General features: G+C 36.3%; 1 protein-coding gene across 1 annotated transcript in view; it reads left to right on the top strand.

Moving 5' to 3' along the window:
* The window catches only part of LOC110594163 (protein fantom), an 83836-nt gene that overhangs the window by 19875 nt on the left and 45092 nt on the right, over positions 1-18869 (top strand). The window contains exons 7-12 of the mRNA XM_044922057.1: positions 4141-4280; positions 9427-9533; positions 9834-9884; positions 10557-10736; positions 11483-11600; positions 15676-16062. Of these exons, the coding sequence (XP_044777992.1) occupies positions 4141-4280; positions 9427-9533; positions 9834-9884; positions 10557-10736; positions 11483-11600; positions 15676-16062 (983 nt within the window). The remainder of the gene's footprint in view (positions 1-4140; positions 4281-9426; positions 9534-9833; positions 9885-10556; positions 10737-11482; positions 11601-15675; positions 16063-18869) is intronic.

Here is an 18869-nt window from a genome sequence, read left to right as displayed (position 1 = left end):
CTGAGACTCAAGAAAAATTAAGAAACTTGTACAGATTCACACAGCATTGCTGAGACTCCAGTATAGGACCCAAACCCAATTCTGTTGACTCTAAAACTTGAATTTTTTTTTCCACTGTGCTTCACTATCTCTCTGATTTTAATTGCATTGGAAAACTGATTCTGTGGAAGGGAAATGTTCATGGAATAATAGAACTACCATACATCCAGAATTTTTTATTGATTTATATTTATCTTCAACATCTTGTAATTTCAAATAATTTAACATGGTCTTAATACAAGAAAATCAGTGCCATTTGGCCATTACTTATACATTTTCTACTTCCCAATTTGAGGATTTACTGAATATACCTTCTGGGAATAAAAAACATTAAACTTCGCCGGGAATAATGCATAAATGAAATTTTGAGGGAGACATGTTTTTCTCATATTTACTTTATCACCATGAAACTTTATCTCTCCATATTAGAAGATGATCTGAGAGTGTAAATCTGACTTTGAAGGGTTTTTTTAATGTTTTATGCTTGAGCTACATTTTTTTCCTGTCACATTAAAAACAGACTTCGTTATACTGCTTACACTTGAATTTTGTGTGAGATATATGGAAGTAAATGTGTGTAATGAGTGTCAAAACATTTTGTGCCAAAAATAAACTTAATGTCACTTAAGCACAAAACCCAGCAAGCACATATGATAGGAAATAGAACCGTAAAATTCTCTAATACAAATTTTTAATATATAATATGTTTGCAGAAGCAGAGTTGGAGAAGCTTCTACAAAAATCATCGTTGTCCTTAAGATTCTTTACAGCTTTTGTGTTTCATGGCACTGTTATTCATCATTGCCAACAACTAGTGCTCATCAAAAACTAAATAAATTTTACTCCCTGTTTGGTTAGTCATAGTGATAGCATGTTTTTTAAAGGAGAGCATTTGTTTGTTATTCAAAATTGGCTAGTTTTCAGGAGAAAAATATGATTTGCAGATTACATTCTCATCTTCCTTTTCCAAATGAAATTTTGAATGTGTTTATTACTTGACATATGACATATTAGAGAATCATCTGGTAAGATAAAACCCTCATGTTAGTATTTGGTATGAGCTTGTTTTAATATGCGAGAACATTTTTGATACAATGCCAAGAAATAAGTATAACTTTAAGAAATAGTCCATTTAAAAATTCATAATAAACTTTTTGCAGTTAAATCTGTGTGGTCAGAGAGAAACTTTATACTACAATACTGTAAAGCTATGTCCCATTTTTAAAGTTAGTATAGTTTTAGGGTGGTGTAACTGATGAATACAATAGTCCTTCCACTATAGTATATATGAATAACCTGGAAAACAGCAAAATGTAGGTTTCACCACCTTTGGAACCTCCCTCCCCTGCCTCCCACCACCATCCGATTCAGATTTTGTCAGTTTGAGATAGGATCCAGAGAATCTGTTAGAGGTGATTTTAAAAGGTATTGACTCCCTAAGAGACACTAATCTAATACCTGCTTTTAAAAAAGAGTTGGTCTAGTTTTTGAAGATGGTATTAACTGTTTAAGAATTGGTTTCTACTATGTAAATTGTAGTCATCTATTATCCAGAATTTAATGGAGCACTGCTGACCACCCATAGACTCTCTGGGCTCCATTTCTGTGAAGTGAGCACCTGTCCCGTGCAATCTTCTAGGAATCATGAAAGCTCATGCGATCAAATAGGAGCACTTTGTGCTTCCCAGAAATCAAACTGAGTACATTTGGAGCATCATTTTCTTTCAGTAAGTGAGATATCCCTATGTAAATACGTATTTAATTTCCATTAGGTCCTAACTAAAGTACCTATGGATTTCTTTGTGGATGACTTAGAGCTTATCCTTCCCTCTCTCTCACATTAGGTTGCCCTTAGACATTGGAATACATGGAATTTCCTTTGTAAGAAAAAAGGCCTTAGGGTGGAGACTAATTCTTCCACTCTTATTTCTGTCTGATCATGTTGTTGTTCAGCAGTGTGTATGCTGACCCATGACTGCCAGTGGCCATGCCAGTGACCACGGGCACCAGTGGGCATTCGATTGACATTTTCTCACTTCTGCAACAGAATGTAACAATGAAATGTGCACACAGACCAACTGTGATCCCCCCCCCCCGTTGTCACTGTAGGCAATATACAAAAACATTTTCATGAATAAAAGGTTCTCAAAGACTGTTCTCATATGCAGATTTAATCATGTACACAGCCTTTACAAAGAAAATGGAGCCAGATGTGGTTCACCATTTATAGTTACACAGATGGCTCCAAGCATAGAGGAATACAGTAAATTCAAAAGGAATTCCTCATGAAACTCCAGTGGAATGTAATCCTAAATTTAGAGGGAAGATAGCAGTGGACTAAATTCAGATTGACTTATGCTGATTTACACTAGTATTTTGTGGGTTTGGAAAAACCAGGCTGCTAAATTGTTCTTAATTTAAACACATACAGCTTCTGATGTTTCTGCCAGATTAACTGTTGGTGATCTTTTTGCTGGTACTAATGCTATTGGAACACTACTGTTCCCAATTTTTGGCGTCTGATATAATGTATAATTGTGCCTATTTCATCATGCTAATTTTTTTTCCGGGTAGTACATGTTTTTAATAATACAGGACACAAAGACACACACACACACACACACACACACACGTGTGTGTGTTTAGTTTACATAATTTGACCAGACACAAAAATTGTATTTGTTCTTTATTTTAAAAAGTGAAAATGTAAAGGAATATTCTTTAATATTTAAAGTACATACTTTGTTTGGATTTCATGTAAGTCTAGGTAATTGTACCTCTGATAAAATTAACTTGAAATACTGGTATATAGGTCCATGCATTTCTTAAGATTCCATATGTGAAATGAGAACATTGATAGAAGGAACAGATTTCATATTTAGAGAAACTTCTAGAATTCCATTTATTTTTATGTTCATATTATTTTAAATGTAATAAAAATATTCAAAATGTAAAATAGACACACAATTCTTTTCCTTTCAAAGCTATGCCTCCCAGAATAGTATCTCTCTTGGAATAAAACCTCGAGACTAGCTGGGAGCAACATTAAGGGCAATTTTCAATAACAGGTTTTTCTTCCATTTACTTCATCATCAGTACAAAACCAGATTTTATAAATTTTTGTTTCATTTACCGGGTTTAAAACAAGGAGAAGGGTCAAAGCTGCTGATAATTATTCAGTCAAATCAGGCTTCACAGATAATAGTTTTCTGCTGAAATACAGATCAAGATCAGTTTTTCCAAAACCTGGCTATCACCTGGGGAAGCTTTATAAAACTATGAATTCCTGGGCCCCAGGACCTTCATTTTTAAATCTCCCTGAGTGTTTTTAGTGCAACTGGTCTAACCAGTGTTCAGTTTATCAGCACTGGCGCAAATAAATGCTGGGATTTCATCACTAGTGGATTGTAATGAGAGTTTAAACTGCTGCACTTTTACTGAGGAATAACATTTCTGTCTTCATCCTTCTTACCAGGGTGTTCTCGCTGGGTTTTCATCCTAGTCATGAACAAAGTAAAACTTTGTTCTTAGTCTGTTATTGCTGTTTGTGTTTTAGGACAAAAACTACATTATCACTACTTCTTCACAGCAGAATTACTGTCTCATCGTTCAGTGTGCTATCATTTCATGGCCAGAATTTTGTGAATGTGTTATTAGCACAGACTCAGTAAAAGTTTCAGATCTTAGCAGTGAAGATCAGGTGGCGAGCCCCTGTTCTCTGTATTAAGAGGGTTTGTATGTGGGAGAGAAGAGTTTTATCTGAAGCCGATGGCTGAGGTTTGGAATTGCGGATTCCTCTGGAGTATGTACAGTATCTAAATTCCTTTACTAGTCCCACAAAAGCTGCACACTGCCAACTTCTCTGACTGTAGAGCTCTAAATTAAGGCCAGTTCCTTTGCTCATCCCACAAACCCTTTCATGTTTGCTAACCGCAGCCTGAGAAAGGCGCCTTGGTTTCAACAGCAGCAGACCAGCATATGTTTACTTAATTCCTAAGACATGATGACAGTGGTCTCTGTACCACTAAAAGCTTTTCTCTTTCGTATTTTCGGTCGAGGCCGATTTCCAGGCTCTCCTTGCATGTCACGTGTGTTTTGCAGTGCCTTCAGTGCTGCCCACGAAGAGCAATGGAAGTTCAAGGAACAGCAGCTGAAAGTACAGATCGCTCAACTCGAGACTGCCTTAAAATCTGACCTAACAGACAAAACTGAAATCCTTGACAGATTCAAAACTGAAAGAGGTACACATAAAAACGACTACTGAATTATTCATTTCAGACATCTGTGTTACTCCTGGTTATTCACCGGCTCAGTCAGCGCCGACTGTGGCGCCTACTGTTTTGCCAGGCACCTTGCTCCATGTAGGGGACATCGCTTGCATTAACAGCCATCCACTTTCATGAGTTTATTGGTCGCTCAAAATTACCATTTACTCAGCCTAGCATATATGCCAAAGGAGTTATTTCTTCACCAGAGATACTTTTATTCAGGTTGCCTTTCATTTGTTTTGTTTTGTTTTGTTTTCCTAAATGTCAAGCCTTGCTGTATTCAGCAGTCGACAAGCATTTATTGAGCCACCAGTATGTGCTAGGCACTGTTCGAAGTTCTGGGGGACACAGCAATGAGTAAAACAAAAGCCTTGCCCTCATGCAACATAAATTCAATAGGGAGAAACTGACAATAATTAAATAAATGTGCAACGTGTCAGGTGGCGGCAAGTGCAGTGGGAGTAAAAACAAAGCAGCGTAAGATGACAGAGGAGCAGAAGTAGTTGCTTGCTAGTTTTGGTAGGTCGAACAGGGAAGATCTCTGTGATAATTAGATGTCTAAATCTACTCTGTGACAGTGAACTTAAATACCAGGAAGACTTGTCAGGATGTCCCTGTTAAAATAATAATCATTAATAAGTTTCATATACGAGTCACAGATCTCACCCTTCTCATCTCATGGAAATAAAATAATTATAATTAAAGTAGATGTCTGATTTACTAGATTATACACACAAATGCACAACAGGGGAACTGAATTATTTGTTTCAAACGTTGTATCTGTTGCTCATCCACTACATAAACCAAGTGATGTGATAATAAGGTTGCTTCTTTTGAACATTTGCGATTCTGTTGCATGAGAGCATTTCAAAGTTTAATGCAGGCTCGGTTAAAAAATAAAAATTACATATCTAGTCAGTACTCTATATATTGATTTAGATCACAATGCCATATTTTATTAAATATAAGAGAGATTTTTTTTTCCCATTTTGACATCTCTGAAGTTGTGATGCATCTTGTAAATGATAACATTTTAATATTATGGTCTGACCTTTTTTAATATTTTAAGAAATCTGAAATCGATGTAGTCTTAATTTCGGTGAAACACATATGCAGTATTTATCTACCAAGTGACTGAATTTTATGAAAAATTATTTATGAATTTTTCTTGGGAATATTGTGAGTAGAATAAGATGATGACGTGATTTGTGACTGGGTGGGTATTTAAAAGTTTTGATGTCAAAGATATATAGTTCCTGACTTTCATGTGATACTTAACAGTGCTTTTGTTTAGTAGCTGCTCAGTAAATACTTGTTGACTGAAGGAAGCAGAAGCGCTCTGTATTCCCTGTTTTCCGAAGACAAATATAAACTGCTCATTCTTAAAGGAAGAGAAATGAAAAAAAACCTCTCTTATTTCTGTGCTTTCTGTATTTCCCTAAATATTAAAAATTCCAAAACTCTTTATCTCTAAACATCTGAATTGGTCTCTGGAAAGAAACTCTTAAGGAGATAGAAACTTGGTGGGCTTTTTTTTTTAACCTATCTGTTGTTGTTGAATTAATTCCAAAGCTTCTTTTAAATGATTAAAATTACAGTTGCTAAGTTATTTTAAACCACCATTAATCCATTCCTCATCTTTTTTTTACTAGTTTTTATGTCTTTTTAGGATTTTTTGAATGATTAAAAATAATTAATGTATAACATTAAAGTTCAGTAAACAAAAAAACTTTCTAAAAGTCATTCAATCACACAACCACAAGATAATCACTATTAATATTTTTATGTGTGTCCTTCCAGAGTTGTTTCTATATGCATAGATACTGTTTTATAATGTGCTTTTTTATTTACTCTATTATGAAATCGTTCCTGAGTATAAATGTAAATCCACATCATCATCATTTATAATGGCTGTCATAGTTTTCCATGTGAGGATGTACCAAAGATTGTTTAACAGTCTTCTGTGGATGAATTTTTAAATACCTTCCATTTTTTTAAGTATCATAAACATCTTTTTACACAAATCTTTACACGTTTATTCATATGTTTTGTTAAGAAAAATTGCTAGAACTGAATCTTTTTAATACAATTGTTATTTTAGTTATTTTGCTTGACTACCTGAAATGTATAGATCTAATGATTTAGGTTTGGGGGTTTTTTGTGAAAATGTTACAATAGATTATAAGAAAAATATTACAGTCTTGAACCATTTTTTCCAGGGAAATACTAAACAAAAAGAATTGAAATGATCTGTATGAGGAAGTCTTTTAATATTTAGAAAGTTCCTTTTTGTATTACAGATTTTGAAATTGTTTCATTTTACTTTGAAGTCTCTTCACACATTTACCTTTTCATGTATCAAGTGTTCCTTGCCAGAAGATGTTTCCCTGGGTTCTTAGAGTCATTCATCTAACTGGCAAATTATTTTTAGAGAATACTTACCTCTTTATTCAAGGTACAAATTAGTTTCAGATTGTGTGAATATGTGGGAGAAGGATATGTAAATGCAGTTTGCATTTGGTTAATGCTTAAATTAACTGCATGTGTTTAAAGGCCCTGCTTTTGAAAGTTCCTTTCTATCTTTAGCTGAAATGCATAATTCAGCATAATGCATATGGTTATATTGATCACAGCTGAAGATATTAGCACAAAGGAGCTCTGAAAATTGTTTAGTTGAATTGTTCTCTGCACTCTGCTTATTAATGGTGTGCTTGAAGAACATAATTTTGAAAGAGTAAAATGTTATCTCATTTGAATAAAATGCTGTTTAGCTTAACCTGCTTTTTGTCAAATCATAAGGTAAAGAGGTTATTTTTCATCTTGTACAGGATGCTTTGATTTTTCATATTATAATTCAGCAAGTCTATCTCTTTTTTGAACTACAGCGTCTCCGTGCTTTTTAAAGAGCCAGGAGTTCTATCCGCAATAAACAGTTTGAGAAAGGAAAAATGTTGCAGATAATTCTACATAAAATTTAGTAGAGAGAAAGGTACTGGTATTTAGTAATGTCATCTTCCACTAATAAGTTATTTTCTCAGTAATAACACCCTAGGTTTAAAAAGATCAATGAAACGGGGACATTGTTGTAGAAACAGAAACCAGCAAAGGAAGAAACATTTGAATAAGTTTATTTATACCTACTAGCATATCATTCTTAGGACCCTGCTCTGAAATACTGAAAGAATAGAAAAACTAGAGCATAAAACTAGAAATCAAAGTACACTGTCTGGATGAAGGTGGAGTAATCATGTCCCTTACCCTTTACCTCATTCTCAAAACCCGTAACACTTCTTGCAGGCCAGAGAAGGAAATTATATCATCCTCAAGACCTTTGGTTTTACATTTTTCTTACTGTATTTACCTTCTTTCTGTTACCTAACCATTCCTATCTAGATTTTTTTAACCTCATAAAATAAAGCACTCCGCATTCTTATTCTACTCTGTAACCGAAAAAGTTGTTTATCTCCTCTACGAATTCGTATTTATTATTAATCCTAATTTTTAGTTTAAAGACAGGTATTTGACCCTTACCTTCAAAATTTCCAAATACTGTTCTCATTTGGAAACTCTCTCATTTAGGTCACTGAGTATTAGCAATTTATCCTCTAGTATAACCTTTTAACCTTTTATCGATAAGATGAAAAAGGTTTATATATTTGATATTAAAATAGTCTCTGCATACCCCAGAGTCACAGTGTTTTTCCTTTTTAGTTTGCCAGGAAATATGTGACATTAAAAATATCCAAATTTAGTCCCTTTCTTCTTAATTATGTAATTTACGATTTTCACTTACATGTAGCATTTCTAGCTGGGGAACACAAAGCATTATAAAAGTCAGAAACGTATTTTTGTATAAAATGCATTCAGTGTGCAAATGTATTCATGTAAGGAATTCTTGGCAAATGTGTTGGCTTTTTTTTAAGAAATGGAAACAAAAATGTACAACTTGAATTGAGGACTTTTGATAAACACAAATCTGTGAAAATAGGATGAGATCAGTGGAGACACTTTGGATGACATGGTTTAGAGTTAGGCTACAGGGAGCCAAAAAGGATACTTGACCCCCACAATGAACTCTGTTGAAGGTTAAAAGGTTATACTAGAGGGCGCCTGGGTGGCTCAGATGGTTAAGCGTCTGCCTTCGGCTCAGGTCATGATCCCCGCATTGGGCTCCCTGCTCCTTGGGAGCCTGCTTCTCTCTCTCTCTCTCTCTCTCTCTCTCTCTCTCTCTGTCTCTCATGAATAAATAAATAAAATCTTTAAAAAAAAAAAAAAGGTTATACTAGAGGATAAATTGCTAAAACTCAAGAATAAATTTGGTAGCTAGCTTTTTTTTTTTCTTTTAAGTTAAGCATATGTTTAATGCAGGGAGTAAAAAATTAGTCTCTTTATGGATTTACTGTCTCCTGTAGCTCTACCCTGTGCTGTTGCTTATGGGTTCAGGCGAATGAGTGCCTGGGCGAACGTAACCTATCTCTACTCCTTAACAAGAGCTCTGGGTCCATGTCCTACCAATTAACAGCACGAACTCAATGAATAAAGAGCACACATTAATTATTACTGATGCTACCATGCGCACTGGCTGAGAATCCATTTCTCCTATCTTAACAGATTTGTTCAAAGTGTAGTTGATTAAAATTATGGGTTTAGTTATTACCAGAGAAATTATGTTGTTTTAATAAAAGGACTTTATGCTAAATTGGGAAAAGAAAACTTAAGGAAGTCAATTAAAACACTAAAAGACAAAAACAAATTTTTTTGCATGCCTTTCAGGACCCTTAATAAGTAAGTAAAAATCATAGATTTAGAAACATATTTTCTTAGGTATTTAGATAGAATGTTCCTTTGAAGTCCCAGAGGCCACAATTTCCTTGTATTAATGCTGTGAACTTAAGTCTTCAGTTTTTGATAAGCAACTGGATCATATGGTAGACACATGATAGTGTTCCTTTGTGCCTCATTCTCTCACTGCCTTTGTCTAGGTGCTAGCACAATTTCCTCTCTGACCAGAGCAATACTAGTTCAAGCTTGGTGTGTATCAGGAATTAAATTAATTTTAAATGCGTTCTTATGCCTCATGCTCTCTTACCTTTCTAATTGTATCAACTTTATTTTTAAGACCAAAATGACAAACTCATTCAAGAAAACAGAGAACTACAGTTACAGTATCTGGAACAAAAGCAGCAACTTGATGACCTTAAACACCACCTGAAGTTTTACAACCAGGTGAACTATTTTCTTATTTAGGAAATAAACGCCAAATTTTTATCTCAATATTTTATGCCAGGAGGAAACTATGCTGCAAAGCAAAAGATTACAAATGTATTACTTAGTTTCTTAATTCATGGTTATTAAGCAGTTTACACTTCAGGGGAGATTCTGAATAGTTGGAATGTCTCTTATACTTAGTTTCTTAATTCATGGTATCAGGCAGTTTATGCTCCATGAGGATAATCTGCATAGTTGGAATGTCTCTTGTACTTTCCATTAATATCTCATTGTGAGCTTTTACTTTGTCTTTTGCAGGAGAGTGATATTAATGCTGATGAATTGAGTGAAGCTCTCCTGCTTATAAAGGTAACTTTCTGAACTTCACCATGAATTTCATGTCTACATATAACTGTTTCAGCATAATGATGACCCTTGTCTGTAACCCTTATACTTGGAGAATGAATTATTCAGGAAAGTGGTCAGGTGACAGTTACAGCATATACATATTTCATAATGACATCAAAATTACATTAAAATAGACCTCAAAAACTCTTATTTAAAGCACTTTCTCCAACTGTAACAAACATTTCACTTTTACACGCCTCACTATAAAACTAATCAATAATTTTCTGTACTAAGAGACCTTGGTACACCCTATTATCTTAAATATTGAATTATAAATGTTACCAGAAGATATTTTTCAGTCCTAGGATATTCTGTTATTTATAAGAAGACACGAGAAAATACATTTCTTTCCCTTTAGATCAACACAGTGTAGCTTTTAATCAGTTGAAGAAATGGAAATAAAGGTACATGATTCTTCTTTATGTCATGAAGTAATAAAGTGTTTTTTGAATTCTCTGTAATCGTTCCAGATGACTATCCACATATATTTTCTGTATCAGGATGGTTTTGTTCCTGATGGAAAATGGAAATATATGTTTTTAATTAATGATTATTCCTTGCTATATCTATATTAATTCACATGATACGTTTTAGAAACTGTTATTTCAGTAATAAAACATGTTTTTGTTTTAGGCTCAGAAATCACAAAAAAATGGAGACCTTTCCTTTTTAGAGAAAGTAGACAATAAAATTAACAAAGATCTAGAACACTCCATGAGAGAGCTACAAGCAACTCATGCAGAAACAGTGCAAGAACTTGAAAAGACGCGAAACATGCTGATTATGCAACATAAAATTAATAAAGATTATCAGGTAATGGGCTGCACGAAGACAGGAGAACAGGCTTCCTATGATATTCTACTGATGATTTACTTTTCTAAGCAGTATTATGTATTATCATCGGTTATAATCTCTTACCATGTATTACCACATGGCTGGAATTTGGCCTTGTAACTAGGTGCTTAGAGTAAATAGTTTAAAAACAAATAATTTTTTTTTAAAGATTTTATTTATTTATTTGAGAGCGAGAATGAGAGAGAGAGAGAGAGAGCATGAGAGGGGGAGGGTCAGAGGGAGAAGCAGACTCCCCGCCGAGCAGGGAGCCCGATGCGGGACTCGATCCCGGGACTCCAGGGTCATGACCTGAGCCGAAGGCAGTCGCTTAACCAACTGAGCCACCCAGGCGCCCAAAAACAAATAATTCTTTAAAGGCCCTGGTTTTAGAGCAGAAACAGCAGCCATGAATTTACCTGTGCTGGTATTAGCACATCGTGCGAATGCATCGTAGCTCTCCTGCCACAACCACATGTTATCTTAGCCTTTAACAAACAGGAAAACTACCCCCAGGAGAAGGAATCTGGGGTCTTGTTAATTTTGTTTCTGATTTAGAACATTGCCAAGCATAGTTTTCTAAACTGTAAGCTATTTGAGGTCAGAAAATCACGGTTTACAGCTCCTGAGATCCCCAGGATCTAGGAAATGCTTGAGTCAGAGTTGCTTTAAAAAATGAAAATGGAACTAATCCTAAGTATTGAAACTTGTTATCTCATATTTTTTAGATGGAAGTTGAAGCAGTGACCCAGAAGATGGAAAATTTGCAGCAAGATTATGAACTCAAAGTGGAACAATATGTTCATCTTCTTGATAGCAGAGCTGCACGCATTCAGAAACTAGAAGGTACAATTCTTTGTCCACAGTACCTAGGTGAACGGATTTTACGGGAGTTGAAAATGTCATCCAAATCTACATTCATGATTTCTTTTCGCTCTGTTTTTTTCTAATTCAGAACTGTAATGAGAATTTACCAGAAAGGTTGTTTTTATCTGATTCTTTTCTACTCAAGAATTTTTAGTAATTTTCTATTGCTTTCCAAATTCAGTATTGCAGGCAAAATTTCAGAGTACTTTATGGAGTACCGCAGAACTAACTTCACCACCCCGTTCCTCATTTCTCTTCTAAGCAAGCTATGTATCTCATCCAAACAAGTCTGCTTGCTCTTTGTCAGATTCACCTTTCTCAGTCCTGTCACTGTACCTTTGCTCCACCTGAGCCTCCTTTTTACCCAACATATACCCTTTTTACCCTGCTTGGAAATCTAACCAAATGCAATGCATGCCTCTGCCAGGAAGCTGGCTCCCATCACTCCTAGCCATTCCTCTACTTGAAATGTCCTTGCAGTGGTTTCCAGAATTGAGCAAGCATGAAAATCACATGAGGAACTTGTTTCAAATGTAGCTTCCTGGGACCTACCCCTAGAGATCTGGGGGTCCATGATTCTATATATTTAGAAATAACTCCGAGTGATTCAGATGCAGGTGCAAAACTATACTTTGAAAAACACTAGACTTAGTACTTCCCATTTTTCCTCTTATGTACTCAAAAAATATGTGTGGGCATTATATTATGTAAGTGTTCTTCACTGTTGGAGTTTTGCATATTCCCTGTGACTGCAATATAAATTCTGTGAGGCTAAGTACTGAGTTTTTCTTTCATGTCCCCTGCCATACAATGTTTAATTCGAATGATTGATGCCAGCAGTAATTTTACACTCTTAAAAATTACTGAGGATCCCAAAGTCCTCTTGCTTATATGGGTTCTACTTACCATACTAAGGATTAAAAGAGAAATTTTGAAAATATTTATTTTACGTCATGCTAAAATAATAATAAACCCATTACATGTTAACATAAATTACAGTATTTATTTTTTAAAAGCTGTACTTTCCATACAAAAAAAAAAATAGTGAGAAGAGTGACATTGTTTTAAATTGTTTTACATTTTTTTAGTTGTTTGACGTCTTTGCAAACTTTTTGGTGTATACCTTAATAGAAAACAGCTGGGTTTTTAGACCTGCTTCTGCATTCAGCCTGTTATGATACCACACATTATGTAGTCTGGGGAACTCCATTAAACACCTGTGAGAGAATAAGAATGAAAAAGGCAAGTGACATGTCAGGATTATTTTAAAAATAGTTTGACCTCACAAACCTTCAGAGCAGTTTCAGGGACCCTCAGGGTTCCCAAAGCACACTTTGAGAACCACTGCTTTAAGTAGAAGGGTTCAATAAATATCTTTATCTGCCCGAACAGTGTTTTCTAAAAGTCAAAGAGCAGTATATACCTTTTATTTCAAGTAGAACTCAATAAAAATTTGCTTAATTGAATTTTCCTGAATAACAAGGAGATCACATAGTTTGGGATTTTCATCGCTTTTAGTCTTACTAAATCTTCACCAACATATTTCGTCTGTCCCCTAAATTCATTGATTGATTCCTTAAACATGCTCAGGCTCTTGATGCATCCTAAACAATGTGCTAGGCAGGGAGAATCCAAATAGGAAAAAAGAAAAAAGCTCAGGTACCATCCTCAAGGAACTCATAAGATGGAGCACATAGCTATCCTATGTGCTGAGCCTGGGTGGCTCAGTAGGTTAAGCGTCTGACTTCGACTCGGATCGTGATCTCATCGGGTCCTGGGATCTCCCTGCGTTGTCATGTCTGCCGCCCCTGCCCGCCTCAGGCTCCACGCTCAGCGGGGATTCTACTTCTCCTTCTCCCTCTCCCTCTTGGTCCTCCCCCCTGCTCATGCTCGTTCGCTCACTCTCTCTCTCTCTCTCAAATAAGTAAATAAAATATTTTTTTAAAAGAAAGAGCACATACATAGACAGTTATACTTGACCATGAAGAGTGTGAAGCTAGGAAAATGCAAAAGATACCAAGGAAACATTGAGGAGAGAATGCGTATTTAAACCTGAAGATTCAGAGAAGACTCCACAAAGTAGGTGTGGCATCTTTAAAGATGACAGAATTCACCACTAAGGAAAAGCAATGAAAGGCATTCCAGATGATAGAGGATGCAGGTAAAAATGCCCTAAATGTGAAGCACTGCCTTTCATTTGCAAAACTGCACCCAGATCTATCTAATTGGAACTCATAATTAGTAAAAGGAGGAGAATCTCTCCAGGTAAGGCTGGGAGGAGCCAAATCATGAAGGCCCTGTTTGCCACCTTGAAGAGTTTGAAACTTAATAACCTGAAAACCACTAAGCAATTTTTAAGGTAGGCAGTAATACACCCAGAACTACATTTTGGAGATTATGCTATAGTTATAAGATTTGAAGGAAGGAAGCACTTCGGGTGCCATAATAATCTGGGTAGTAAACACTGGGAATGTAGGTGAGGTAGCATTAGTGGACAGAGAATGGACAGGGACAAACTTGGAAAGACTTAGGAGACAGTGTTGAATAGTAGTGACCCTATGGATGTGGGGACAGTTAAGAGAAAGAGAAACTAGAACGATTCTGTAGCAACAAGCTTAGGCAACTGGATGAATGCTAATACCAGCACTTGAGATTCAGAGTACAGAAATAACTAGAAGAGAATACTCTACATTGGCTCTATTCTATTTTGGATATGTTGAGTTTGATGTAGCTAGGGGATATCTAGACAGTGGGCCCAGCAAGCCATGAGATGTATGGGTCTGGAGTTCAGGAAATAAATCTGAATTAAAAGTGGAAAAAGGAGAGTCTTTGCATATTGATAGTAGCAGAAGTCATAAAAGATGGAGGTTACCCATAAGAATATGTAGACTAACAAGAGGATAAAAACCGGGCCCCCAGCAAACTATGAGAAAAAGAAAAACCCCTTAAAAAAACAAGAGAGGTAGAAGGAGAAGCAGGGCAGCTGATGACATGGAAACCAAAGTAGGACAGAGGTTCATAAAAGGGAAAGTGACCATCAATGTCAAGGAAGCAAAGAAATCAAGTGATACAAGAACCAAAGTCTAGGGCGCCTGGGTGGCTCAGTTGGTTAAGCGACTGCCTTCGGCTCAGGTCATGATCCTGGAGTCCCTGGATCGAGTCCCGCATCGGGCTCCCTGCTCGGCAGGGAGCCTGCTTCTCCCTCTGACCCTCCCCCCTCTCATGTGCTCTCTGTCTCTCTCATTCTCTCTGTCTCAAATAAATAAATAAAATCTTTAAAAAAAAAAAAAAAAGAACCAAAGTCTATTCCATCTAACAATTAATTCATTATTGGTGACCTTTTCTGGAGCAGTTTCATGAGAAAAGTAGGGCAGATACTCTTTGGAGGAGGTTGAAGAGTGTCTGTTAGATGAGGAGTTGTAGACACAAGCATACATTACTTTTTCCAGAAATTTGGATGTAACATGGGGATAAAATGTGTATCTAGAAAGAGATATATCTGTTTAAAAAGCAGCTTTATGGAGGTACAATTAACATACTTTAAAACTGCACATATTTGAGGCATACAGCTTGGTGAGTTTGGGCCCATGGCTACACTGTGAAACCATCACCACAATCAAGGCAATAAACATATCCATCACCCCAAAAGTAGAAAAGCGGATATTTTAATAAGCTGAAGGGAAGGAGCCAGTGGAAAGAGAAACTGACTTTAAAGGAGAGAATATAATAAAGCAGAAGCAGAGGAATAAGGAGAATCCAAATATTTACCTCAGCTGTTCATTCAAAAGCCTTTTTTTCTTTTTTCTTTTTCCTTTCCCCTGGTACAGGCTGTATTATAACTTGAGTTGTAATTTTGTTGTTAATAAGTGATGTCAAAACAAAGGATGAATTTTTGTAGAATACAACATTACTCACAGAAAAACAGTGTAGTCATAGAATTTAAGACTGAGACTCTTCACAAAAGCAGTTAAGACTTCATACCACTTCAAAAGCCAGTTTGTATCTTCATATGTCAATATTTAAAAATATCTAAACTGTGTGTCTTCTCTTGCAGCCCAATTAAAGGATATTGCCTATGGCACCAAGCAGTATAAATTTAAACCAGAAATCACGCCAGATGACTCCGTTGATGAATTTGATGAAACCGTTCACTTAGAACGAGGCGAAAACCTATTTGAAATCCATATCAACAAAGTAACCTTTTCTTCTGAAGTTTTACAGGCATCTGGAGATAAAGAGCCTGTCACTTTCTGTACCTATGCTTTCTATGATTTTGAGCTACAGACAACTCCCATAGTGCAAGGCCTTCACCCAGAATATAACTTCACTTCTCAATATCTCGTTCATGTTAATGACTTATTTTTACAATATATTCAGAAGAATACTATCACTCTTGAGGTCCACCAAGCTTACAGCACAGATTATGAAACAATTGCGGCAGGTCAGTTGAGATTCCATGAAATTCTAGAAAAAAGTGGTCGAATATTTTGCACAGCAAGTTTGGTTGGTAAGTACAATCTTATAAGCTTTGGATATTTGAATCACTAATTTGGTTTATATATTAATATGGTATTCTACATTACTGTCTTCTCCTAGGGATTCAAGATGCCTTGAGGGTGGGACAGTGTCCCCTAATTGATCTGCCCACAGTTGATTGGACTATCCGAAATGTCATTGGTGATGTCAATTGCAATGGCTATTAATTTTTTAAAAGTTTATAAGTGCAAATATTTATTTGCGATATTAATACCCTTTTTTGATTAAACATTAGTTGTAGTACATTCATCAAATATTTTTTAAGAGCTTATGTTATTGCTGTTACTAGGCATTGGAAATACAGTGGTCACTGCTAAGTAAGACAGACAGAACCCCTGCCATCATGTAGCTTACCTTCTAGAGGGGAAGACAGGCCATAAAACAAATACATATTTCATCAGATGAAGAAAAATGAACAGGCTAATGAGAGAGTTGGAAGGTTGCTAATTCAGATAAGGACATCCCTGGTGGTTGACAGTGATAAAGACCTGAGTAAAGATCCATGACAGGATCCGGGGGAAGAATGTTTCATGCAGAGGTAACAGCAAGTACTAAGGTGGAGGGACAAACATGACATGTTGGATGAACAGCAAGAAGGCCAGTGGCTAAAGCAGAAATGTGATTAAAGCAATAGAAGGATGACTTCGCAAAGTCAGTCAGAGAAAGGCAAATACCATATGATTTCACTCATATTTGGAATTTAAGAAACAAAACAAATGAACAAAGGGGGAAAAAAAGGGGAGGGGGATGGCAAACCAAGAAACAGACTCTTAACTCTAGAGAAACAAACTGCTGGTTACCAGAAGGGAGGTGGGTGGGGATAGGGAAATAAGTGATGGGGATTAAGGAGGGTACTTGTTGGTGATGAGCCCTGAGTGATGTATGGAAGTGTTGAATCGCTAAATTGTTCCTGAAATTAATATTACACTGTATGTTAACTAACTGGAATTTAAATAAAAACTTTAAAAAAAAAAAAAGGAAAGTACACTTTAAAACACACACACACACACACACACAAAAAAAAAAACAATGTAAGGACCAGATCATGCTCTAGAAACTTGTAGGTCATGGTGAGGCAAATGGATTTTTTTTTCTCTGAGTGATGAAACCCATTGGAGAGTTTTGAGGAGGTAAGTGACGGGATCACACATAGGTTTTAAAAAATCAGCCTGGGTGCTGGGGAAAAACAGTCTGTCGGGGCCAAGAGGGAAAACTAGGACCATTATGAGGCTATTGCATTAATCTGTGGAAAGATGATAGTGGCTTGGATTAAGATGGTAATGAGAAGAGTGACAAGAAGTGGTTATTTTCAGTTTATGTTTGATTAACTTTAAGACTTGCTTATCAATCAAATGGAGAGTAATGAAGGTAATGGAGAAGACAAGAATTTCTGGCATGCACAACAAGGAGAATCATGAGCCCATTTATTGAGATAGGCCTGGGAAAGGAACAAATCTGAGGAAGAAAATCAAGAATTTTGTTTAACAAGTTAAGACTGGCTGCCTGTTGGACAGCCAAGTGGAAATGGCATGTGGGCAGTTGGATACACTAGCCCTAGCCGGAAGGTCAGGGATAAACATATGAAAGGAGGAGTCATTACCATATGGAATCTATTTTAAGCGTTTGGCCTAGGTAATATCATATAGTGAATGTACACAAAGGGGAGAAAGTGGCCAAGGACTGAGCCTTGGAAAACCACACAGTTTAGAGTTCAGGAAGAAGACAAGACACCAGCAAAGGAAACTAAAGAGTGGCCAGTTATTTAAAAGGCAAGCCAAGAGCATACAGTATCCTTAATGGCCATACTTCCAAAAGAGGCCAAGTAAAGAAACCATTTCAAGAAGAAAAGAGGGTGGGGCGCCTGGGTGGCTCAGTCGGTTAAGCGGCTGCCTTCGGCTCAGGTCATGATCCCAGGGTCCTGGGATCGAGCCCCACATCGGGCTCCCTGCTCAGCGGGAAGCCTGCTTCTCCCTCTCCCTCTGCCTGCCTCTCTGCCTACTTGTACTCTCTCTCTCTAATAAATAAATAAAAATCTTAAAAAAAAAAAAAAGAAAGAAAAGAGGGTGACTTAGCTTCTGGGGAGGGATTTTATTTATTGATTGATCGATCACGGGGTTAACATATTATTTACATGATTCACAAATCAAAAGGTGTAAAAGTTTATACTATAAAATCTCTCTCTCCTATTCCCTCAGCTACCCTGTCCCTTAGCTACCCTGGAACCCCTCACCAAAGGTTGCAAATTCTCCCAAAGAAATTTTAAGCATATACAAGCAAATATGTGTATCCATTAATATTCTCATTTTAGAACTTTTTTTTTTTTAATGATAGCAGATCTCAATCATGTTTGTATGTTGATGAGAATGATCCCTTAGTGAGAAAGAAATTGATGAAGTAGAAGAGAATGGGGAAATAGTTTTAATAATATGGTATGCTCAGGAAAGTTTATGTATAGAATATCATCTATTCAACAAATGTTGAGTACCATTGTATACTAGTCCCCCTGGTAGGAATATATCAGTGGAAACCACAGTCCTTACCCTCAAGAAACTTATAGTGTGGGTGGAGAAATACACTGGTGAACAGATAGTTATGTGAAAGGAATCCGTGTCCTAATGAGAGGACATATCCTTCCCCTCTTTGAAGGAAGCAGAGAACCCTTAATTCCCCCAGGAGCTGTAGAGGAAATCTTCAAGAGAAAGAGAGATGAAG

The sequence above is a fragment of the Neomonachus schauinslandi genome, chromosome 16 (genome assembly GCF_002201575.2).
Source record: "Neomonachus schauinslandi chromosome 16, ASM220157v2, whole genome shotgun sequence".
Taxonomy (NCBI): Eukaryota; Metazoa; Chordata; class Mammalia; order Carnivora; family Phocidae; genus Neomonachus; species Neomonachus schauinslandi.
Note: the sequence above shows the minus strand (reverse complement) of the source record. Positions and strands in the feature narration are given on the sequence as shown.